At 36.7% G+C, this 26,818-nt stretch overlaps 1 protein-coding gene across 1 annotated transcript in view; it reads right to left on the bottom strand.

The window, feature by feature from the left end:
- Positions 1 to 26,818, bottom strand: part of ZNF532 (zinc finger protein 532) — a 101,140-nt gene that overhangs the window by 1,101 nt on the left and 73,221 nt on the right. Inside the window, exons 5-7 of the mRNA XM_053701169.1 lie at positions 24,413 to 24,694; positions 17,635 to 17,747; positions 12,205 to 12,352 (exon numbers count right to left, since the gene is read on the bottom strand). Coding sequence (XP_053557144.1) covers positions 12,205 to 12,352; positions 17,635 to 17,747; positions 24,413 to 24,694 — 543 coding nt within the window. The remainder of the gene's footprint in view (positions 1 to 12,204; positions 12,353 to 17,634; positions 17,748 to 24,412; positions 24,695 to 26,818) is intronic.

Raw genomic sequence — 26,818 nt, 5'->3', positions numbered from 1 at the left:
ATGGTCCATTTTACCTGCTGGAATGTATTTAATTCTTTGGAAACATTACCTTTATTTTGTTATTTGTGATAGCTACTTATGCCTATTGTAACTTCACCTATACTGAAAATATGTGTAACAAATGTTTCCTCTGTAGAAAAGCTATGTAAGAAATAGGAGACAATAGCACTGATTAATCTCTCATTGGAGGAGGGGGGTTTAAATAGCTAGCTTTGTTCATTCAACTCCCCCCCCCCCCCAGCCATAATTAGCATTTCAATTCTAAACATAGATAACATTAGCAGGTTTGTTTTATTGTTATGTTAACAGGTGATTTCTTTAATGAGAAAAAACAGCTATTTCAAATACAAAAAAGGTACAAAGGAAAAAAAATTGCATACATTTAATACCTACAGTAGGTATATCATACAATTTGGAACACATTAAGGGGAAACACATTTTTATGGTACTGTGTCCCTTTAACTACAGCACTTGCTGGACTTGAAACTAAAATGTGAAGCTTTGGGGGAATAATTATCCCCCTCCTCAGACATACTGTAGTATGTCTGATAATTTACCATCTGTAAAGGTATTGGCCCCTATTTAAGAAAGGTCTTGAGGACCTGATCCGACACTGTGGATCAGGTCCGCAAGACCTTGCTGAATGCAGAGAGAGCAATACGCTCTCCGTATTCAGCATTGCACCAGCAGCTCACAAGAGATACTGGTGCAACGCCGCCCCCTGCAGACTCGCAGCCAATGGGCCGCCAGCAGCTCACAAGAGATACTGGTGCAACGCTGCCCCCTGCAGACTCGCAGCCAATGGGCCGCCAGCAGGGGCTGTCAATCAACCCGATTGTACTCGATCGGGTTGATTTCTGGCGATTCCAGTCCGCCTGCTCAGAGCAGGCGGACAGGGTTATGGACCAGCGGTCTTTGTGACCGCTGCTTCATAACTGCTGTTTCTGGCGAGTCTGAAGACTCACCAGAAACAAGGGCCCACAAACCCCCTTACGGAGCTTGTTAAATGGGCCCCATAATATCAAATCTTTCTATAAAATTAATTAACAAATTTAGAAAATATTTGACATATTTAATTAGTAAGAGAATATAAAGAAGGGACAACAAAATATTATTTTAAAAGCAGCAGAGCTTTTGAGCTATACGCCATATTTCTAAATCATCAGAACTATATATACTGTATATTGTATATCAAAAATAGAAGAAGAGAGAAATCTAAAATGAATTCATATGATTTCTCACTAAAGACAGGGACTTCAGCACTCTTTTATACAAAAGTGAAATATTTTTAAAGAAACAGTTCACATAAAAAACGTATTACCTTAAAAACTAACGCCTAGATTTAGAGTTTTGTCGGTAAAGACCCGCGGTGCTAACAAGGCTTTTTTTTCCAGAGCACACTTAAGCCAACGCTGGTATTACGAGTTGTCTGAATGGCTGCGTTAGCCTCAGAAAAGGGAGCGTTGAGCATAATTTAGCTCCACTTCAACCCTCAATACCAGCGCTGCTTACGGTAGCGGTAAGCTGGAAACACGTGCTCGTGCACGATATCCCCATAGGAAACAATGGGGCTGAGCTGGGTGAAAACAAAACTAACAACTGCAAAAAAGCAGCGTTCAGCTCCTAACGCAGCCCCATTGTTTCCTATGGAGAAACACTTTCTAAGTCTACACCTAACACCCTAACATGAACCCCGAGTCTAAACACCCCTAACCTTACACTTGTTAACCCCTAATCTGCTGCCCCCGTTATCGCTGACACCTACATTTTATTATTAACCCCTAATCTGCCGCTCCGGACACCACCGCAACCTACATTATCGCTATGAACCCCTAATCTGCTGCCCCTAACATCGCCGACACCTATATTATATTTATTACCCCCTAATCTGCCCCCCCCAACGTCGCCGCCACCTGCCTACACTTATTAACCCCTAATCTGCCAACCGGACCTCGCCGCCACTATAATAAATGTATTAACCCCTAAACCGCCGCACTCCCGCCTCTCAAACACTATAATAAATTGTATTAACCCCTAATCTACCCCCCCAACGTCGCCACCACCTACCAACAATTATTAACCTCTAATCTCCTGCCCCCAACTTCGCCGCCACTATAATAAATGTATTAACCCCTAAACCGCCGCACTCCCGCTTCGCAAACACTATAATAAATTGTATTAACCCCTAATCTACCCCCCTCAACGTCGCCGCCACCTACCAACAATTATTAACCCCTAATCTCCTGCCCCCAATGTCGCCGCTACTATAATAAAGTTATTAACCCCTAAACCTAAGTCTAACCCTAACACCCCCCTAACTTAAATATAATTTAAATTAATCTAAATAAATTTACTATAAGTAAATAAATTATTCCTATTTAAAACTAAATACTTACCTATAAAATAAACCCTAATCTAGCTACAATATAACTAATAGTTACATTGTAGCTATTTTAGGATTTATATTTATTTTACAGGCAACTTTGTATTTATTTTAACTAGGTACAATAGCTATTAAATAGTTAATAACTATTTAATAGCTACCTAGCTAAAATAATTACAAAATTACCTGTAAAATAAATCCTAACCTAAGTAGCAAATACACCTAACACTAGACTATCAATAAATTAATTAAATAAATTACCTACAATTAGCTAAACTAAAATACAATTAAATAAACTAATCTATAATACAAAAAAAAAAAAAATCAATTACAGAAAATAAAAAAAATTACAAGAAGTTTAAACTAATTACACCTAATCTAAGCCCCCTAATAAAATAAAAAAGCTCCCCAAAATAATAAAATGCCCTACCCTATTCTAAATTACAAAGTAATCAGCTCTTTTACAGGGCTTTTTGCGGGGCATTGCCCCAAAGTAATCAGCTCTTTTACCTGTAAAAAAAATACAACCCCCCCAACATTAAAACCCACCACCCACATACCCCTACTCTAACCCACCCAAACCCCCCTTAAATAAACCTAACACTAACCCCCTGAAGATCTCCCTACTTTGAGTCGTCTTCACCCAGCAGAGCTGAATTCTTCATCCAAGCGGAGCAAGAAGAGGTCCTCCATCCAGTAGAAGTCTTCATCCAAGTGGGGCAAGAAGAGGTCCTCCATCCGGTAGAAGTCTTCATCCAAGTGGGGCAGAAGAGGTCTTCCATCCGATTGAAGTGTTCATCCAAGCGGCATCTTCTATCTTCATCCATCCGGAGCGGAGCTGCAGCATCCTGAAGACCTCCGACGCGGAACATCCATCCTGGCGGACGACTGAATGACGAATGACGGTTCCTTTAAATAACGTCATCCAAGATGGCGTTCCCCGAATTCCGATTGGCTGATAGGATTCTATCAGCCAATCGGAATTAAGGTAGGAAAAATCTGATTGGCTGATTCAATCAGCCAATCAGATTGAAGTTCAATCCGATTGGCTGATCCAATCAGCCAATCGGATTGACCTCGCATTCTATTGGCTGTTCTATTATAGATTAGTTTATTTTATTGTATTTTAGTTTAGCTAATTGCAGGTAATTTATTTATTTAATTAATTTATTGATAGTGTAGTGTTTATTTTACAGGTAATTTTGTAATTATTTTAAATAGGTAGCTATTAAATAGTTATTAACTATTTAATAGCTATTGTACCTAGTTAAAATAAATACAAAGTTGCCTGTAAAATAAATATAAATCCTAAAATAGCTACAATGTAACTATTAGTTATATTGTAGCTAGATTATGGTTTATTTTATAGGTAAGTATTTAGTTTTAAAAAGGAATAATTTATTTTATTATAGTAAATTTATTTAGATTAATTTAAATTATATTTAAGTTAGGGGGGTGTTAGGGTTAGGGTTAGACTTAGGTTTAGGGGTTAATAACTTTATTATAGTAGCGGCGACGTTGGGGGCGGGAGATTAGGGGTTAATAATTGTAGGTAGGTGGCGGCGATGTTAGGGAGGGCAGATTAGGGGTTAATACAATTTATTATAGTGTTTGCAAGGCGGGAGTGCGGCGGTTTAGGGGTTAATACATTTATTATAGTGGCGGCAAGGTCCGGTCGGCAGATTAGGGGTTAATAAGTGTAGGTAGGTGGCGGCGACGTTGGGGGGGGGCAGATTAGGGGGTAATAAATATAATATAGATGTCGGCGATGTTAGGGGCAGCAGATTAGAGATTCATAGGGATAATGTAGGTGGAGGCGGTGTCCGGAGCGGCAGATTAGGGGTTAAAAAAATTTATTATAGGGTTTGCGATGTGGGGGGGCCTCGGTTTAGGGGTTCATAGGTAGTTTATGGGTGTTAGTGTACTTTATAGCACAGTAGTTAAGAGCTTTATGTTCCGACGTTAGCCCATAAAACTCTTAGCTACAGACTTTTTCTTGCGGTTGGAGTCTTGTCGGTAGAGGCTCTACCGCTTACTTCTTCCAAGACTCGTAATACCAGCGTTAGGCAAATCCCATAGAAAAGATAGGATACGCAATTGACGTAAGGGGATCTGCGGTAGCCTGGAGTCGCAGAAAGTGAGCGCTAGACCCTGTCCTGCCTGACTCTAAATTCATTAAAAAGCAGCGTTAGGACCCCTTAACGCTGCTTTTTAACCCTAACGCAGAACTCTAAATCAAGGCATAAGACTCCTTAAAATACAAACTTGGATTCATAGTAGCAAATACAAGAGACCATATGGTCAACAACTGCTTTGTGCAGTTTTTTTTAAAAAAATGCTCATCTTTATTTTAAAAGTTTAAGTACTGCAATTGGGGCATTTTTTTTTTTTTAACAGAGGTCTGACCTCTGGTTTATTGCGCTAAGTGCAAAGTGAAACCGCAAGCTTGCGGTCACATTAACCAGCCACTGGTTAAGCTAGCACTCCACTCGTAATCTGGCCCTAAATACATGGAACATACATATCTTAAAAGATCACTAGCACACAGATGTCTTAGTGCTGTATTCATAGCAAGTGTTAGTAAAGTTCTGAATGGATCCACACAGTAATGCACTACTGGGAGCTATCTGAACACATTGGTCAACCATTTACAAGAGGCATATATGTGCAGCAACCAATCAGCAGCTCCTGAGTCTACCTAGGTATCCTTTTCAACAAAGAATATTAAGAACAAAACAAATTAGATAATAGAAGTAAATTGGAAAGTTGTTTAAAATCACTTGCTGTATCTGAAAGATAGAATCATGAAAGAAAAAAATTGGGTTTCATGTCGCTCAGGACCGTCTTTAACACAGGGCAAAAAAGGGGCAGCTGCCCAGGGCCCAGTTTCTGTTGAGGGGCCCAAGACTGCTGATTTGACACGGGGAACACACACATTTAGTCCTAATACTGTCACATTCAAAAGTACTCTGCTTATATATATATATATATATATATATATATATTTTAAACTGTGCCAGACCGTGCAGGTGTCATGTGACATGCCAAGCTATTGCCATGTGCTGTTTTAGATGTGCACTGTGCAGCACTGAATGCTAAGCCCTAACTCGGCATCCAGCCATTCCCACTGCATCATAAAAGGTCCTACTGGGGTTACCACTGTTACCAGGTAACTGCTCTGGTGGTGGGGATTGTTTCTGGGTAGGGCTGACTGTAGGCGCAGGCAGCAGAAAGCTGGAGCGGCAAGCACGTTTTTTTTCTCCATAGTTTACAAATTGAACATATCAAGCTTACTATATATTTTTAATGAGATACTTTAGAGTTACTGCATTTATTATCACATTGTTTGGAGCACACACATAATTGTTTGTTGGGATTTATAATTAACAGTACAACAAATAATCGGTAAGATCATTAAAATAGTTGACAGTGAATTTCATTATCGATTAGGTGGTCTGTGAGTAGTTGGTCAGTTGTACGGCACCACCTGCTATACTCTGATGAACTCCTCCTACACGTGCTATTGTGCAAAAAAAATGTATTTAATATTTTATTTTCTATCCGATTAATCGGCGGATTATTTAATGATAAATGGGATAGAAAAAATAAATAAAATTGCTTGCACAATACCCTGTGCAGTAATTGATTGAAGTGAGGCAGCTGGTGCCGTGCGCTGACCAACTACTCGCAGACCCCCTAATCGATAATGAGATTAGTTTACAACTATATTCATGATCAATCTTACTGATTAGTTGTTGCATTGCTAAAACAGTAAGAGCCAGATTATAAGTGGAGCGCTAATTAACGCTCCCTCTCAAGTGTTATATGCTCTAGAAGTAAGCTTTTTGCATGTCGAGATGCGCTCATATTGTGAGTTAAAAGTAAACTATTATCGCTCTGGCACTAATACGACAAGCGGAAAAAGTCTAACTTAGAATATCACGTGTGCATTCACGCATTCCTCCATAGAAGTCAAAAGAGAAAAAAAAAGTGGAAAAAAAACCTCTCACCTCTCGTGCAAAACCGATCGCATATTCTCATGTGAGCTAACCCGACATGAAAATTTGAATACTTCACATTCCAATGTTCTTAAAGGGACATGAAACCCACATTTTTTCTCTCATGATTCAGTTAGTAAATACAATTTTAAACAACTTTCTAATTTACTTCTATTATCTAATTTGTTTCTTTTTCTTGGTATCATTTGTTGAAGAAGCATCAATGCACTAATGGTTTCTAACTGAACTCATGGGTGAGCCAATCACAGTCGGTATATATTTTCAGCAACCAATCAACAGCTAGAGCCTAGGTTCTCTGCTTCTCCTGAGCTTGCCAAGATAAACCTTTCAGCAAAGGATAACAAGAGAAGGAAGAAAATTAAATAATAGAACAATAGTACATTGGAAAGTTGTTTACAATTATATTCTCTATCTGAATCATGAAAGAAAAATTGTGGGTTTCATGTCCCTTTTAACATAATAGAATTTGTTCTATGTATTCATAAATACATATTTCTACATATGTCTGATGATTTTTTGGTACGATATATATCTATACCTATATACAGTATATATATATATATATATATATATATATATATATAATTATATATAGGTGTAGATATGTACAGCTATATATATATATATAACATAATCTGCTATGTGCAGAACATTGGAATATCAAATATTTACAGTAAAAACACAATATAACACTTTATTAAAATTGAATATTGCAGAAATATAATTTTTTTATCTACTTAACTGCAGCGGGCTCCAATGCACTTCCATGTCTATATATGTGTACATATGTATTTATATGTGTTTATGTCTGTAAATACATATATAAACATATAAATACATAAATACATATGTATACATTATATATATATATATATATATATATATATATATATACATACATAGGGTGACCATATTGCCGCTTTAATAAGGGACACATATGAAAAATACATATTTCAGGGCTGTTTTGTATAAGAACCCTGATATATGTATTTTTCATATGTGTCCCTTTTTAAAGTGACAATATGGTCACCCTATACATACATATACATATTTAGACATGTACAGTATATGTATGAATGTCTATGTTAAAGCCATTTGCCTGCTTTAACACACCTGAGACCTATGTTTGAGCTTGTATACCTACAAGCTCAATATATACACTTTTTATTTTCACAAAACTGTTAACCAGAGCTCTGAAGTCACGGTAATTATTCTACCGTAAATCATGATTGTGCTCAAGCAATCGTGTTTACTTTCAACTTGTAATACCAGCGGTAAGCCCAACGAGCTCAAACACCCGTGATAAACATTTGTGCACCACTCGTAATCTGCCCCTAAGAGCCTTCAGACTCGCCGGAAACAGAAGTTATGAAGCAGCGGTCTAAAGACTGCTGCTTTATAACTTGTCCGCCTGATTTGAGGCTGCGGACAGAAATCAACCCGATCGAATACGATTGGGTCGATTGACATCCCTTGCTAGCGGCCAATCATCCCTTGGCCGCGAATCTGCAGGGCCGGCATTGCACCAGCAGTTCACAAGAACTGCTGGTGCAATGAAAAATGCCAACAGCGTTTGCTGTTGGCATTTATTGATGTGGGGCAATGTGCAGCAGACATGATACGCTACTTCGTATCATGTCCGCTCTCACATTTGTTAAATATGCCCCTAAATGTTTACATAGTAAATCAAAATATTTGTAAGCACCAAATACAATGAATACTATCAGAACCTTGTAAAAATAAGCAGAACATACAAGTTATAAGAACACTCACTAGAAATTATTTCCAAGGATTTTTCATTTAGGGCATAACTGAATTTATATAAATAAAAAGCTTTTCTACCCTTCGCCAGTTGCTTGCCATCTGATATACTGACTTTCCAAAGTGATAGGAAAGATATAGTAATACTTTTTTTTTTTTTTTTGCTTAACATTAACACATCTGATCTGCTATAAAAACATCTTTTAACTTTTTTTTTTATTTGTTTGAAGGCTTTATTTTTTTTTAGAAACAAAACAAACATAATGCCGATATAAAATTCTCTTTATATCGGCTAGATTACGAGTTTTGCGGTAAGAGCAGTGTTATTGCAAGTTATTGTCACCGTTCACTTCCCTACAGTGCTGGTATTACTGGTTTTCATAAACAGGCAAGAAGTGAGCGTAGAGCAAAATTGAGCTCCATAACGCACTCCAATATCAGCGCTGCTGAAAGCTGCGGTGAGCTGGTTTTACGTGCTTGTGCACGATTTCCCCATAGACATCAATGGGGAGAGCCAGCTGAAAAAAAGTCTAACACCTGCAAAAAAGCAGCGTAAAGCTCCGTAACGCAGCCCCATTGATTCCTATGGGGAAACAACACCCCTAATCTTACACTTATTAACCCCTAATCTGCCGCCCCCGACATTGACGACACCTACATTATAGTTATTAACCCCTAATCTGCCGCTCCGGACATCGCCACCACTATAATAAACATATTAACCCCTAAACCGCCGCACTCCCGCACCATAAACACTAGTTAAATTTTATTAACCCCTAATCTGCTGCCCCTAATATCGCCGTCACCTACCTACATTTATTAACCAATAATATGCCACCCCCAACATCGTCACCACTATACAAAAGTTATAAACCCCTAAACCTAAGCCTAACCCTAACGCTAACACCCTCTAACAAATATAATTAAAATAAATCTAAATAAAAATTACTATCATTACCTATATAATTCCTATTTAAAACTACTTACCTGTAAAATAAACCCTAAGGCCTAGATTTGGAGTTTGGCGGTAGCCGTGAAAACCAGCGTTAGAGGCTCCTAACGCTGGTTTTAGGCTAACTCCGGTATTTGGAGTCACTCAAAATAGGGTCTAAAGCTCACTTTTCAGCCGCGACTTTTCCATACCGCAGATCCCCTTACGTCAACTGCGTATCCTATCTTTTCAATGGGATCTTTCTAACTCCGGTATTTAGAGTCGTGTCTGAAGTGAGCGTTAGAATTCTAACGACAAAACTCAAGCCGCAGGAAAAAAGTCAGTAGTTAAGAGCTTTCTGGGCTAACGCCGGTTTATAAAGCTCTTAACTACTGTGCTCTAAAGTACACTAACACCCATAAACTACCTATGTACCCCTAAACCGAGGCCCCCCCACATCGCCGCCACTTTTTTTAACCCCTAATCTGCCGACCGCCACCTACGTTATACTTATGTACCCCTAATCTGCTGCCCCTAACACCGCCGACCCCTGTATTATATTTATTAACCCCTAACCTGCCCCCCACAACGTCGCCTCCACCTACCTACACTTATTAACCCCTAATCTGCCAACCGCAAAGCGCCGCCACCTACGTTATCCTTATGTACCCCTAATCTGCTGCCCCTAACACCGCCGACCCCTATATTATATTTATTAACCCCTAATCTGCCCCCCACAACGTCGCAGCCAGCTACCTACAATAATTAACCCCTAATCTGCAGACCGCAAAGCGCCGCCACCTACGTTATCCTTATGTACCCCTAATCTGCTGCCCCTAACACCGCCGACCCCTATATTATATTTATTAACCCCTAATCTGCCCCCTCAACGTCGCCTCCACCTGCCTACACTTATTAACCCCTAATCTGCCGACCGGAGCTCACCGCTATTCTAATAAATGTATTAACCCCTAAAGCTAAGTCTAACCCTAACACCCCCCTAAATTAAATATAATTTTAATCTAACGAAATTAATTAACTCTTATTAAATAAATTATTCCTATTTAAAGATAAATACTTACCTGTAAAATAAACCCTAATATAGCTACAATATAAATTATAATTATATTGTAGCTATTTTAGGATTAATATTTATTTTACAGGCAACTTTGTAATTATTTTAACCAGGTACAATAGCTATTAAATAGTTAAGAACTATTTAATAGCTACCTAGTTAAAATAATTACAAAATTACCTGTAAAATAAATCCTAACCTAAGTTACAATTAAACCTAACACTATACTATCATTAAATTAATTAAATAAAATACCTACAATTACCTACAATTAAACCTAACACTACACTATCAATAAATAAATTAAATACAATTCCTACAAATAACTACAATGAAATAAACTAACTAAAGTACAAAAAATAAAAAAGAACTAAGTTACAAAAAATAAAAAAATATTTACAAACATAAGAAAAATATTACAACAATTTTAAACTAATTACACCTACTCTAAGCCCCCTAATAAAATAACAAAGACCCCCAAAATAAAAAATGCCCTACCCTATTCTAAATTACTAAAGTTCAAAGCTCTTTTACCTTACCAGCCCTGAACAGGGCCCTTTGCGGGGCATGCCCCAAGAAGTTCAGCTCTTTTGCCTGTAAAAAAAACCAACATACAATACCCCCCCCAACATTACAACCCACCACCCACATACCCCTAATCTAACCCAAACCCCCCTTAAATAAACCTAACACTAAGCCCCTGAAGATCTTCCTACCTTATCTTCACCATACCAGGTTCACCGATCCGTCCTGAAGAGCTCCTCCGATGTCCTGATCCAAGCCCAAGCGGGGGGCTGAAGAGGTCCATGATCCGGCTGAAGTCTTCATCCAAGCGGGAGCTGAAGAGGTCCATGATCCGGATGAAGTCTTCATCCAAGCGGGAGCTGAAGAGGTCTATGATCCGGATGAAGTCTTCTATCAACGGCATCTTCAATCTTCTTTCTTCGGGAGCCATCATCTTCCATCCGACGCGGAACATCCTCTTCTCCCGACGCCTACTAGCCGAATGACGGTTCCTTTAAGGGACATCATCCAAGATGGCGTCCCTTGAATTCCGATAGGCTGATAGGATTCTATCAGCCAATCGGAATTAAGGTAGGAATATTCTGATTGGCTGATGGAATCAGCCAATCAGAATCAAGTTCAATCCGATTGGCTGATCCAATCAGCCAATCAGATTGAGCTCGCATTCTATTGGCTGATCGGAACAGCCAATAGAATGCGAGCTACACAAAAAAAATTATGTGAGTGCCGTATGACTAGAGCACCGATTAGAGAACTATTCTATCACAAAAAAATTACTTTTAAAGTGGTTGGTCGGAGAGCAGGGTATTTGAATTTCAGCCCTACATTAAAAAGTAAATTTAAGTGTATCTTTATTATAACTGATGAATTAAACTCTATATAAAACTTTGCTAACATTCTGGATCTGTTTATACAAAAGGCAAAGTTTACCATCACTTTAACAAAACTGCAAGATTGTGTGCAATTAAACTGATTTTCCTTAAAGGGACAGTATACACCAATTTTCATATAACTGCATGTAATAGACACTACTATAAAGAATAAGATACTGATATAAAAATCCAGTATACAACTGTTTAAAAACTTACTTAGGAGCTCTCAGTTTAGCTCTGTTGAAAAGGTAGCTGGAAAAGCTACTGCAAGTGGGAAATAAGACCCCCCCCCTCCCCCTTCTTTTGCATATGAAAAGACCCTTTACACAAACAGGAACAAGCTGGAGAAGGTATCTGTCGGTATTCTCCTAAAACTTTGGGGCTTGGTTAGGAGTCTGAAAATCAGAGCAATGTTATTTAAAAATAAGCAAAACTATACATTTAAAAAAAAACAAAAAAACAACTTTATGGGCTATATAAATAGATAATCTACAAAACATTTATGCAAAGAAAAAATGAGTGTATAATGTCCCTTTAAGTTCTTGTTACATATTGATGCATTACAAAAGTCTAATGACTTTCACTACGGGGAAGAGTTCTAAGAAACTATTTTAAACCAGATTACCCGTATAATCTACCTTTGTGTCTTCTTTGTCTTTGCCCATTTCCACTGCTTTTGCTTCTGCAATCTCTTTGACATCAGGGTTTTTAATACCATGCATAAGTCGGATATGCTTTTCTAACATCAACCTTTTAGTAAAAGCTCGTTTTGGATCAGGACAGTGCCTAAGAGAAAACACAAATAACGTTTGTTAGATCATTTACTAAAAATAAAACACTAACCTTACTAACAACAATACCCTCTGATAAGCACAACCTGCCTTTAAAATTCTGTATGGAAAGCAATATAACACTGCATGTAATTTTAGACACTACGGAATTACATTTAGGTACTAGTGGGGTATAAGCCTTGTGTCTGCTTAGAATATGTAGAAGTTCCAAGTATTCTTTAAAGGGACAGTATACCGTAATATTGTTTTTCCCTTAATGTGTTGCCAATTTTTTTTTACCAGTTTCAGATTATAAAATGTATGAGAATGTGCTATTTAAGGTTTATTTGTGTATATGAATTAGCTGGTTTTGTGTTTTGAAGCCACAACCTAATAAAATGGGTTGAGCTTGAAGTTATAATCAGATCTCATTACTTTATCACATTGTGTACATATACATGCTTCTTTATCTTATATCTGTCCATAAACCAATCACCAATACTTGGAGAGAACAATGGAACATTAACATTTTATTGCCTTATCTCTTCTATACCCCACAGGCAGTGTAATTCTGCTGGCTGTGTTTACACAGCTTATTTATAGTTTGGTCCTAAGGCCAAAAACTTTCAGAATAGGTGGCGATACCACAGGCTAAATCAACCATATCAAATGCCAATATAAGTGTAAAGGAGCTACTTGTAAACAATTTAATACAATCCAGCAGGTAAAGTGAATCATTGGGAACAAATATTAAGGGGAGAATTTTTTTGAGTAAACTGCCCCTTTAAGTGTCCCCGACCCACCCCCTATAAATAATCTCCTTCCTTTCCAATTCAAGTGCAGCCAAAAAAAATCTCTTTGTTGACAGGAGAAAGAGGATTGTGACTCTACATTATACTGGAAAACAGGACAGGCATTAAACACCAAAAAAGAGCTATGTCAGGGCAGGACCGGACTGGGAACAAAAATAGGCCCGGACATTTAAAGGCGGAGCAGCCCACTGTGTATGTGTGTGACTTTATACTACACTAAAGGAGTAGATTGATTAGTTGATAAATATACTGTAACTTGTTTTACCACACACATAGGGCCAGATCACGAGTGGAGCGCAAACGTTTGCGGGCGAGCAATAAGGGACTTATTGCTTGTATTACGAGTTGAAAGTAAACACAATCACTTGATTGCAATTGTGATTTATGCTAGAATGATTACCGCAGCTTTAGAGCTCTGGTTAACTGTTTCGGGAAACTAAAAAGTGGCACAAAACACATCAACAGTACATTACAAAGTATAGTTACACTCACTATCTAATAAAAATTATTCACAAAAAATATTGCACACAAAAGTCATTAGGGCTCAAACATATGAGATCTCAGGTGTTAGGGAAAAAAGGCAGGCAAAGGGCTCTTACAAAGACGTACATACATATACATGTCTAAATATGTATATGTATATATATATATATATATGTGCGTGTATTTATTTACATATGTATATATGTATTTACAGGCATATATACATATATAAACACATATAGACATATATAAACACATAGATACATATGTACACACACATATATATATATATATATATATATATATACAGTATATATATACAGGTATATATATATATATATATATATATATATATATATATATATATATATATATATATATATATATATATATATATATATATATATATATATATATAAAAGTGCATTATTGGAGACCATTATTGGAGAACTTTGCAGTTAAGTAGATGAAAACATGAAAAAACATATTTATGCAATATTAATTTTTAATAAAGGCTTATAACTATGCATTTACTGTAAATATTTCACATTCCAATGTTCTGTACATTTCAGAATAGGTTAAAATGTTTAAATATATATTCCTATATATATATATTTGTATATATCTATACATATATATAATCATATATATATTTATATATATATATAAATATATATATATATATACACATGTATGTATAGATATATATTGTAAAAAGAAACAACATTAGATATATGTAGAAACATGTATTTTTGCTTGTCGCATTTAAAAGAAAAGTACTTTTGTCCACTGTTAGAGCTGTGCATATACAGGGAGTGCAGAATTATTAGGCATGTTGTATTTTTGAGGACTAATTTTATTATTGAACAACAACCATGTTCTCAATGAACCCAAAAAACTCATTAATATCAAAGCTGAATAGTTTTGGAAGTAGTTTTTAGTTTGTTTTTAGTTATAGCTATTTTAGGGGGATATCTGTGTGTGCAGGTGACTATTACTGTGCATAATTATTAGGCAACTTAACAAAAAACAAATATATACCCATTTCAATTATTTATTTTTACCAGTGAAACCAATATAACATCTCAACATTCACAGATATACATTTCTGACATTCAAAAACAAAACAAAAACAAATCAGTGACCAATATAGCCACCTTTCTTTGCAAGGACACTCAAAAGCCTGCCATCCATGGATTCTGTCAGTGTTTTGATCTGTTCACCATCAACATTGCGTGCAGCAGCAACCACAGCCTCCCAGACACTGTTCAGAGAGGTGTACTGTTTTCCCTCCTTGTAAATCTCACATTTGATGATGGACCAGAGGTTCTCAATGGGGTTCAGATCAGGTGAACAAGGAGGCCATGTCATTAGATTTTCTTCTTTTATACCCTTTCTTGCCAGCCACGCTGTGGAGTACTTGGACGCGTGTGATGGAGCATTGTCCTGCATGAAAATCATGTTTTTCTTGAAGGATGCAGACTTCTTCCTGTACCACTGCTTGAAGAAGGTGTCTTCCAGAAACTGGCAGTAGGACTGGGAGTTGAGCTTGACTCCATCCTCAACCCGAAAAGGCCCCACAAGCTCATCTTTGATGATACCAGCCCAAACCAGTACTCCACCTCCACCTTGCTGGCGTCTGAGTCGGACTGGAGCTCTCTGCCCTTTACCAATCCAGCCACGAGCCCATCCATCTGGCCCATCAAGACTCACTCTAATTTCATCAGTCCATAAAACCTTAGAAAAATCAGTCTTGAGATATTTCTTGGCCCAGTCTTGACGTTTCAGCTTGTGCGTCTTGTTTAGTGGTGGTCGTCTTTCAGCCTTTCTTACCTTGGCCATGTCTCTGAGTATTGCACACCTTGTGCTTTTGGGCACTCCAGTGATGTTGCAGCTCTGAAATATGGCCAAACTGGTGGCAAGTGGCATCTTGGCAGCTGCACGCTTGACTTTTCTCAGTTCATGGGCAGTTATTTTGCGCCTTGGTTTTTCCACACGCTTCTTGCGACCCTGTTGACTATTTTGAATGAAACGCTTGATTGTTCGATGATCACGCTTCAGAAGCTTTGCAATTTTAAGAGTGCTGCATCCCTCTGCAAGATATCTCACTATTTTTTACTTTTCTGAGCCTGTCAAGTCCTTCTTTTGACCCATTTTGCCAAAGGAAAGGAAGTTGCCTAATAATTATGCACACCTGATATAGGGTGTTGATGTCATTAGACCACACCCCTTCTCATTACAGAGATGCACATCACCTAATATGCTTAATTGGTAGTAGGCTTTCGAGCCTATACAGCTTGGAGTAAGACAACATGCATAAAGAGGATGATGTGGTCAAAATACTCATTTGCCTAATAATTCTGCACTCCCTGTAGTGTCTGTCAGGCAATGATCAATGAATACATAGGAACCGATACAATATAATTTAAAAACAATTAAAGAGACAGTAAACATTTTGTAAATACAACAAATTTCTGTTGTGTTGCTATAAAATAACATATCAACCATGCCCTATAAATAAACATACTTTTTACTGCATTCATTTTTCAACAGCCAAACTCCACCCATCATTTGCCTTATTTGGAGGAGCCAATCTGGGCTTTTGTGTGCAGACAACAAGGCTAGCAACTGTCATAAAATTAGTAAAATATGCATTATTTGTTGTTGTTATCTGATACAGCCAAATATGGGCATATATGTAGCAGGGTTAGCCTCCATACGTCAGCAGGGATCATTTCAAGTTCTGGAAATTGCTCATTTTGTAGAGCTAAATTACATGATATGGGACAAAATAAACAATTAAAGTATATTGCAAAGTTGTTTCATTATGTATAACTAAACATTTTGTATACAAATATCGAGGTGTTTACTGTCCCTTTAACTTAAAGAGACTTTCTACTGAATAAATTAATATTTTGTTTTCAGGGATTTGTCCTTATCAGCCATTAAGAAATGTGTCCCTAAGTATGATTAACAACAAATATGAAATATCAGCTAAACCAAACCATAACTTGATCTTTTTCACACAAAAATATTTTCAGCGGGTTTTATTGCTGCTCTTCAATAACTACAATAGAATTATGTTTTTTACATTAATGCATATTTAACCTCAAAACTTTGGTGAAAAAATGGAAAGAAGACTAAGTAAATACAAGAAGAATGAGGTCTCACCTTAAAACCTACATTAAATACTGACTATAAAATCCTGACAAATATTCTGGCAAAAAGAATGATGCAACTGAGGAAGAAATAAATACATAAAGATCAGACAGGATTTGTATCAGGTAGGTCCTTAGCATCAAACATAAGGAAGATTTTGTTAATTTTATCTTAATATCACGCAATCAAAACACACAAAGAAAATATAAAAGGATTTGATAAAACTAAAGAGATTATAGACATGGTAATAATAACATTAGATGAAGAAAAAGCATTTAATTCTATAACATGGGACCATTTATTCACCGTTATCAAGTTTGGATTTAAAAGTAATTTTTTAAATCTTTTGAGATCCTTATATAATTATCCCACATATGCCTTATTAATAAATCGGACAATTACAAAAAAAAAATTTCGGCAAAGGAACAAGACAGGGATGTCCCCTGTCTCCCTTATTTTCAATCTTGCAATAGAACCTTTAGCAATCAGCTGAAGATAATTAATAGGTGGCATCTCAAAAGGAGATAATGAAACAAAAGTATCTTTTTATGCAGATGACCTACTTCTCTTAATTAGGAACATTAGCAAACATATACCAAAGATAATTAAATTAATAGAAAATGTTGCCTCCTTTTCAGGGTATAAAATAAAAATAATAAATCTGAGATTCTGAGAATCCTTAAAAAAGATAATTATTTACTGAATTTCCCATTTTCTCCCAATAACTTGAGTGGACATTGTATTTTTCCTGTTCAACAGTATAAATATCTGTCACTTGTATTAGCTTTAGCTGTAAAAGAAAGAAATAATGAAAAAACACCTTTTAAAGAACAGTGGAACTTACGAGCAAGTGTAAACCTTTCTGATGCCCTTGTGCTTGATGCGGTTGTGCCGGCACAGGCTGTGAGAAGAGCTGAAAGATTTGTCACACTGTCGACATGGGTGTTTCTTCATTTGCTATAAAAAATATAAATATAAAACATCATCATATTTTAAAAATGCAAAAAGTTATATTTTAGAATAAGTAATTTATAAACATACATGTCTTTGTGTACATTATCAAGTAATATATCATGTTGATCAGTACATCTTTTTAAATTCTGTTTAGGCTGTAATACATTAGATGGTAAAAGTTATTTGATCAAGTAACTATTCTTTTTATAAAGTTTGTAATTGAATTGTCCTTAATGCAACTCCTATAAAATATGAAGCACTTTGTATTCAGCCGAGTCATTATGCTGCCACCTAATAAGATTATGGAACTGAAAACTCACTGGCGTGGAGAGAAATCACACAAAATCCTTGAAGACTTTTTTAAGCATTATATGCATAACTGTGTATAGTGATATCAACAGCTATCAAGCTAAAATTAGTTTTTTTCTAAAATTGCTTGAGGAACCTTGCCGTATAGTTATCATCTTTTTCCAAGTTTTCTACTTATATGCTCCAACATACCCTTCCATTCATTCCTTGCTACGTAACTCTTGTCTACACAACTCACCTGAAATATTTTTCTTAGACTGTTCATCTAAAATTCTACATCAACCAACAAAGCAACACTCATGTCAAATAAATCTGTATGGCAAGCTCTTCATGATTAATTTTAAGTGTACTTCCTTTATAATTTTACAGACATACAGTTCAGATTCACTAAGACTCAAAATGTAAATCTAGACTAATTCTTATGCTACTCCACAAAGACTATTCACTAAAAGATCAGGAAAGTTTTAATACAAGGTCACAAAGAAAACATGGGAATAGGATGCCCTTCAAGTATTTTTTGTACTAGAAGCCTGGAAATATTACTCAACACTAATAAAATGCTATTTATTTTACTATCCAACATAAAACAATATATTATGATTCACACAGGAAAACTATCCAAAGTTTGTATCTAAAGTCGTATTTAAGGAAAACCTGAGTGGATAGCAATAACTGAGAAACGTCAGACTACCTGAGGCCATAGGTACCCTCACTAACTCCTGGCTGCTAGTCGGAGTCGGGTGGAGAGACACACTGGAAACAGAATAGCACTGACAGGTTGCAAGGAAGCAGCAATAGTAAGTTCAGGTTAGGACCCTGAGGCTGAAAAGCAATAGGGACGCATGTAATCTGCTTACATAAAGGAACCCTGGATAAAAATACAGAAATATAAATAGGCAGGTCAGGTCAGCAACAATCAGTCAAACACAGGAACCAGGGGAGAGGCATAAGGTTAATCGTAATCCAGCCAGAGTCAAACACAATCAAGGCAAAGCAAGACAAAATTGGCAAGTAAGAGATTGGTCAAATCTGGAGGTCAAATCCAGTAGACAACACTTCCAAAAAACAAACAGCACACCAAGGAGACTAAGTCCAATATTCGGGCAAAGATGACTAAAGAGTGCATCAATAAATAACGCTGATGTGGGAAAAATTACATAACTGAAGCAACTCCCTGAAAAGCTATGCAACTGCAACTGTCGCCACCCTGAATAATGTCAAAAAAATTATGCAAAATAATAAAATACTGGTGTAATGGTTGCCACTTATGTTCAGTATCTTATAACTTAGTAATGTCATGACAAGTTTTGCAATTGCTAAAACAAATTTATGGGGCCATTTTTTTACTTCTCAAATTACACAGCTAGAAGTACTTGATAAATCCACTCTCCAAACTCTTTTCAACATACTGTATTACTGAGTACCCCAAAAAGTTTTCAAATGTAACCCTGGAAAACACATGGGCAAAACACCTATTAGTATCCCTCTCTACACACAATGAAAAGTGAACATTTTTATCATCAGTTATTATCAGTTGTTTGTAGAGAGCCAAAAGATTCTGCAGCTCTATAAACATGGGTCTAATATGCAAAGTGAAAACTATGGGAGACAAAGGAATAGAGGGCCCTGCCAAGAGATGCAATGTTGTAAATCAGCACTCATACAGGTGATCTACAAATCAGCTGGGCTTGTAGGCTTACATGCTAAGGGGGTTTGAGAGGATGACAAAAGGAGGGGATGAGAAAAGGAGGGAGGGGATGAGAAAAGGAGGGAGGGGATGACAAAAGAAGTAGAGGAACGAAGATAAGAAATGCTAGTGTATATGATATGCATCCCTGAACAGTAGAGTCTGAAAACTAGGGGAGAGTCTTGTGGAGCAAGGCAGAAAGTTCCACAAGATAGGCGCCAATCTGGAGCAGTATTGTAGATGGTAATGTGAAGAGTTAAAAAGAGAGGAGGAGAAAAGGAGGTCAAGAGCAGAGTGGAGGGGAGAGATACTAGAGATGTGGTCGGAGATATAGTGGGGAGCAATGATATTGTGGGTCATGAATTTCAGAGTCAGGATTTTGTGTTTTATTCTGGAGGTTAGAGGAAGCAAGTGAAGGGATTGGCAGAGAGGTGCAGCAGATGAGGAGAGACACATAAAGAAGATCAGCCTGGCAGAGGCATATATTATGGCTTGTAAGAGAGATAGACGGCAGTTAGGGAGGCCAGAGAGGATTGAGTTGCAATAGTCAATTTGGGAAATGATGAGAGAGTGGATTCATGTCTTAGTTGTCTTGTGTGAGAAAGTAGCACATTTTGGAAATGTTTTTAAAGTGGAAATAGGGAAATAAATCAGCATACAGGCCCTTAATCTGTGATGTAATCACTAAACCCACAAAATGGCCATGTTATTGATGCTATTTATTTTTTTTTAAAGCAAAACTGACAACTTTGTAAACTGACGGATGTTATCTTTTTTAGCAGTCAGCTTTCCGAAAAGGTCAAAAATGAGTAGCATAATCAAGGTAAATTCAGCCAATATAAGATTTCAAAGTAATTTTTTACATTCATTGCCTTTATGTACATTATATTGTCTGACTATGTTATATTTATCTGCTATAACTTCACTCTAAAAAAATAATTATTAAAAAAAAGGATATCCTTTTAAAATTAATAAATGCGCTCTTACATTAAATCCAAGCAAAAGGGATTTCACACGATGCAAATAATGTATTGAAGATTCTTAGCTACAGTATGGAAAATTCCCTTACATTTTTGGGTTAGAATACTACCTTTTTCTCACAGATTCCACAATGACTTTAATCTACTCTAAGAATGTGATAAAGTGCATCATAAAATATTTATAAGCACTTAACAATACAGCTAGACCTGCGTGATGGTTCTACACTCTAAAGGTAATCACAAAGCCGTACAAACTTCTTAGAAGCATATTTGTAAGGCTCAAGTGACAATGCTAGTACCAAACACAGAAACCCATTTTCAGATGTATGTTTTTGAACATTATGTTTTTTTACTCTTAATTCTTTCCACTCAAAGTAAGCACTGCAATGTTCTAATTTTTTTTGTTTTGTTTCATATCCAAAATAGGAATGTGACATTATTTCAACTTATAACATTACAGACAGTCAGGGGTTAAAAGTTACTGGTCTAGAGGGAAAAAGTTACTAGTCCATTCAATGTTAAAGGGACATTAAACACAAACTGTAAACTACATGATTATGAACCTTCATATTCATATATAAGAATAATTTTGAAATGAAAAGAGCAGCTTTATTTTGTCAAACGAGTATATTGTTTATGTTTATTCTTTTCACTAAATTCCCTGTCCCCCAGAGCAAAAGAACCCCCGCTTACCAATCACAAACTAATTAGCTATAGCACAAACTGTTTTTGCACATGTGCATACTGGTGTAGCCTGCCCTCTTGTATTCCCTTTTAAGGAGGTTTAGCACTGATTCAATTTAGTTACTATTGCAAAGAAAGGTTTTCCTATAACGATTGTGGGTGCAAAACTGATAATCCACCTTTTAAAAGCATGTGACACCATAGAAGCTTAGGAAGGGAATAGTAAACAAAAGCTCACATAAATTGCCTTAAAGGGGCATAATTATCAAGCTCCAGATGGAGCTTGATGCCCCTTGTTTCCTACAAGCCTTCAGGCTCGCCGGAAACAGCAGTTATGAAGCAGCGGTCTAAAGACCGCTGCTCCATAACTTGTCCGCCTGCTATGAGGCGGCAGACAGTAATCAACCCGATCAAATACGATCGGGTTGATTGACACCCCCTGCTAGCGGCCGATTGGCTGCGAATCTGCAGGGGGCGGTATTGCACAAGCAGTTCTGGTGAACTGCTTGTGAAATGATAAATACAGACAGCGTATACTGTCGGCATTTATTGATGTGCAGCAGGCATGATACACTACATCGTATCATGTCCGCTCACACTTTGATAAATATGCCCCAAAGTATTAACCCAAGCCTCCCTGGGAGAAAGTCAAGCACAATTTTTAGATGTGTTTTACAGCAAAAGGTTGCAAACTAAATAATGAATGTTTATTGCAGTAGTTTTGTTACTTACAATAATGAAACATTTTATGCATATATTATCATATAACACTTCCAAACGCTATCGCATGCTTCAGAATATTCAGTTACTGTCACCGATCAAAAGTGGAGGTGAAGCTGCTCAAAATGCAATGTTTATTTACTAGTACATCTCCAAATCTATTTTTGTCTTAAAATGATTAATGTCAAAAATTGTGCATTTAAATAGGGCTGATTATGTAATTTGAGATAATTTCCTGGCAAACAAAATTGCTAGTGTACAAAAGTACTAGGTTTTCTTTTTTTTTCTTCCCTTTAAAGTAAAAATCTTTAGACAATTATTAGAATCCTCTGCCTCTCTTTCCAATCATAATTTAGAACATCCAGTAGCAGAGCTACTAAATAGAGGGCACGGGAGCACCTGATGCACTAATGGCAGTTCCGCCCCTGAGAACATCAATGCGATGTTTTATTTGCATATTGCAATAGCATGCACTTACATAATACGCTTGTCTCCAGCTTCACATATCTGAAAATCTGAAAGTCCCAAGAAATATATTCTAGATTACAAGTGGAGCGCAAATCGATAGCACATGGCGCATTCTCATTTTCGGGAGCTCAAGCAGAGAATAATGCACAATCTGGTATTCCAAGTGCATGGTTAAATATTTTAAGCAAAGCATCTTAAACTTTTTTATGGATAGTGCAACAAGCACTATTAGTGCACTCGTATTACAGTTGGTTAATTAAAGGGACAGTCTAGAGCCAATACATCATTTTGATTACTTATTGTTAAATACCAGAGAAGCATTTAAATATTCATCGTTTGTTAGGAGTCAACAATGGCCACCTAACTCCACCCACCTATTGCATGTATATTTTGGTATTTTAAGTTTCTCCAGTCACAATCGACTCTCAAATACTTTTCCTACTTGCACATGCTGATTTGTGCATGTGCAATTTGAAATTGCTCACTGAAAAATATTACATGTGCACTGCTAAACTGTCATACAAGGAAACAGCAGTAGAAAACTGTGGGAGGATCTTGGCGGCCATTTTCGGCTGCTACAAATGATGATTATTTCAAAATTTCATGAACTTCTTACAAGCTTATAGATGTGCAACCTGATGCAAGATGCTTGTCTGGAGTCTAACAATAAGTAACAACGAATAAGTATTGGGTCTAGACTGTCCCTTTAAGTGTTGCTCTCTAGAGCAACCGAAAATACAGCTGTAAACCCCCATATAAGTCTATCATGTAAGGAATGTAGTGCACCTGCTCAATACAACATGCACACCCTAGACTATGGGGCCGATTTATCATGGGCCAAATGGGGCCAAATACCCCTGTTTCTTAAGACTGCTGCTCCTTAACTCGTCCGCTGCCTCTGAGGCTGCCGACATCAATCCGCCCAATCGCATACGATCGGGTTGATTGACAACCCCTGCTAGCAGCCAGACATTGATAAATGGACCCCTATCTCTCTACTGGCCTTAAATTCCTTGACTACAATGGAAACATTTGGCCTAAAAGTGAGGTCATTGTGTGTTTATATCACTAGAGGGCAATGAATAGTGGTTCTATTTTTGTGCTCATATTTTAAGTCCAAACTTATTTTTAGTGTTTGAGAGATAGTACACAATTTGCATGGTTTAAAACTTTGATTACATGTAAACTGAGCATGTGCAAAATTATTAACATTGAAAAAGAGGATGTGGAAATAGCCAGGTCTATTGAATAAGAAAAGTAAATAATTCCTGTGAATAGTGTTTTCTGATATGGTACAATAATTCAGACAAAATCAGGATAACTTCTATTCTAAAACATTGGAATTTAAAAAAACTACATTTTTATTTCATGATTCAGATACAGCATCTGATTATAAACAATCTCCCAATTTAATTTGATTATCTAATGTGCTTCATTCTCTTGCCATCATTAGTTGAAATGCATACCTAGGTAGACTCAGGTGAAGCACTGCATTACTGGGAGCTAGTTGCTAATTGGTGGCTGCACAAAAATGCCTCTTGTCATTGGTACACCAGATGTGTGCAGCTAGCTCCCAGTAGTGCATTGATGCTGCTTCAGCAAAGGATACCAAGAGAATGAAGCAAATCTGATGATAAAAGTACATTGGAAAGTTGTTTAAAATAACAAGCTCTATCTGAATGATAAAAGAAAAAAAATACAATCTTGTAATAGTTAAATAAATGATTAATCAGAAATGCAAGAAAATGGCAGATCATTGGAAGTCCCGCTAACAGATTTTACATCATCAGAGGTTAACTCAAATTAAACAATAAAATTACCTTCCCGTGTTCTTTTTTCATGTGAGTGATATAAACATCTCTTTGGACAAAGTGTTGATCACAATCCCAGCAGGTCCAACCTAGAGTTGTTTTCTTGGCTATTTGAGCATTTTTTTTCTCAGGGACGACAGATTTTTTCTCCAGCTTCTCCGTTCCATTAACAGGCTTTGGTTCTTCCTTGTTGGGACTGGCGGAATTTTGAGTTGTGGGTTTTGTACTCAAAGGTAAATTTGCAGTGATCTTTGGAGGGCCTTCAACACTTTTTAATGTTCCGTGCATGGACTATAACAAAAGAAAAAACACATTTATGAAAACATCCCATACAAAGGAATAATACAGTCAATTATTATGTTGTGAAAGAGTACCTGACAATCTTTTTTTGCCTGTACAGTACAAAGTTGTTTTTTTAGAAACAATTACATATTTCAAACCATAAAGGGATACTTAACGCAATTTTGTTTCTTTAATGATACAGATAAAACATGCAAGTTTAAGCAACTTTCTAATTTACTCCTATTATCAATTTTTTTTCGTTCTCTTGCTATCTTTATTTAAAAAGCAGGAAAATGATGCATAGGAGCCGGCCCATTTTTGGTTGAGATCCTGTGTTATGTTTGCTTATTGGTGGGTAAATGTCAGCCTCCAAAAAGCAAGCACTATCCATGGTGCTGAACCTAAAATGGGCTGGCTGCTAAGATTTACATTCATAATTTTCAAATAAAGGTAGCAAGAGAACGAAGAAAAATTGATAATAGGAGTAAATTAGAAAGTTGCTTAAAATTTCATGGTCTATCTGAATCATGAAAGAAAAAATTTGGGTTCAGTGTCCCTTTAATTTCAACGAGTGTGAAAAGTACATACCAGCACTATTTTAAAATAACAAACTCTTGATAGTAGAATAAAAAACTACAACTAAACACCACATACTCTTCACCATCTCCGTGGAGATGCTGCTTGTTCAACGGCAAAGAGAATGACTGGGGTGGGCGGAGCCTAGGAGGGACTATATGGACAGCTTTTGCTGTGCTCTTTGCCATTTCCTGTTGGGGAAGAGAATATTCCCACAAGTTATGGATGACGCCGTGGACCGGACACACCAATGTTGGAGAAATAAAACGTATATCAACATCTAGGGCTAGATTACAAATGGAGCGCTAATTTATCATGCTCCCGCAAATGGGCAATTTTTTTCAGTTTACGGGTGCAATTTCATTTTTTAAATGTCCCCAATTGCCCCCCTCAAAAATGTGTGGGGTTCCTTTTAAAAAAAAAAATAGCTTTTTTTTTTTAAATGCACTTAAAAGTTTTTAGGGGTTAAAAGAAGCTGGTGAAGGGTGGTTGGAAAAAAAAAAAACTTCACTGGAAAGTTCCTTTACATTGGAAGCGATATTTTGCTCAACTTGTAATCTGGCCCCTAATACCTAAGAAATATAGACCTGGGTCATCACCTAAAGTCACAATATTTTTATTTTCTTTCTTCTCTGTTGTACAAGAATACATAATCTTATGGAACCATACAATTTAAATTCTATACTTGTATATACATTTGACCTATATTGGTGCACACTCATACGGCATGAAAAATGGTTATAAATGCCAAGACACAACAGCATTCCATACATTGGCCCCTTTTATGAAAGTCCGGATGGGCAAGGGATGCTTCTAAAAACCTGTCCACCTGGCATCATGGCCAGTGGGCAACAATGCAACAATGTTTAGATGCACAAACTAGACCATTTAATAATGCCTGTCCCCTTTAATTTGTTTTTCTAATTGGTTGCTTTTAAAGAAACACAAACCCCAACATTTTTCAATCACAAATCAGATAGAGCATATAATTTTAGAGAGCTTTCCAATTTACTTCTATTATCAAATTTGCTTAATTCTGTTGGTTTCCATTGTTGAAAGGACTACTGGGAGCTAGCTGAACACATTGGCCGAGCAAATGATAAAAGGCATCTATATGCAGCCAACGTTCAGCAGCTAGTATGATTATAGAAATGAATAAGAAAGTTGATTAAAATTTCAAGCTCTATCTGAATGATGAAACTTTTGATTTTAGTGTCCCTTTACATTTTTGTGAATTTTTTAAATGTTAAACTTTTAGCCAGTAGCAGTGTATTTTTGTATAGAATGCCAGGCAGTCGTTTATGTAATAGAGACCAATCCAAATGGAAACTACTAATATAAAGGCAAGTTCTCAAAGTTATAGAAGCTTACTATTTTTTTCTGTTAATGAAGAATTATTTGCTAAAACACTCCCTACAGATGAAATCATTATAATTCCTGAGGATATATTCTACTGCCTCAAAAAGAGGTAACAGGAAATGTGTCTCCTCCTATACCAGGGTTTCTCAACCGCGGCCCTCAAGTACGACTAACAGGCCAGATTTTCATTATGTCTTA

The sequence above is a fragment of the Bombina bombina genome, chromosome 2, assembly GCF_027579735.1.
Source record: "Bombina bombina isolate aBomBom1 chromosome 2, aBomBom1.pri, whole genome shotgun sequence".
NCBI classification, from domain to species: Eukaryota; Metazoa; Chordata; class Amphibia; order Anura; family Bombinatoridae; genus Bombina; species Bombina bombina.
Note: the sequence above shows the minus strand (reverse complement) of the source record. Positions and strands in the feature narration are given on the sequence as shown.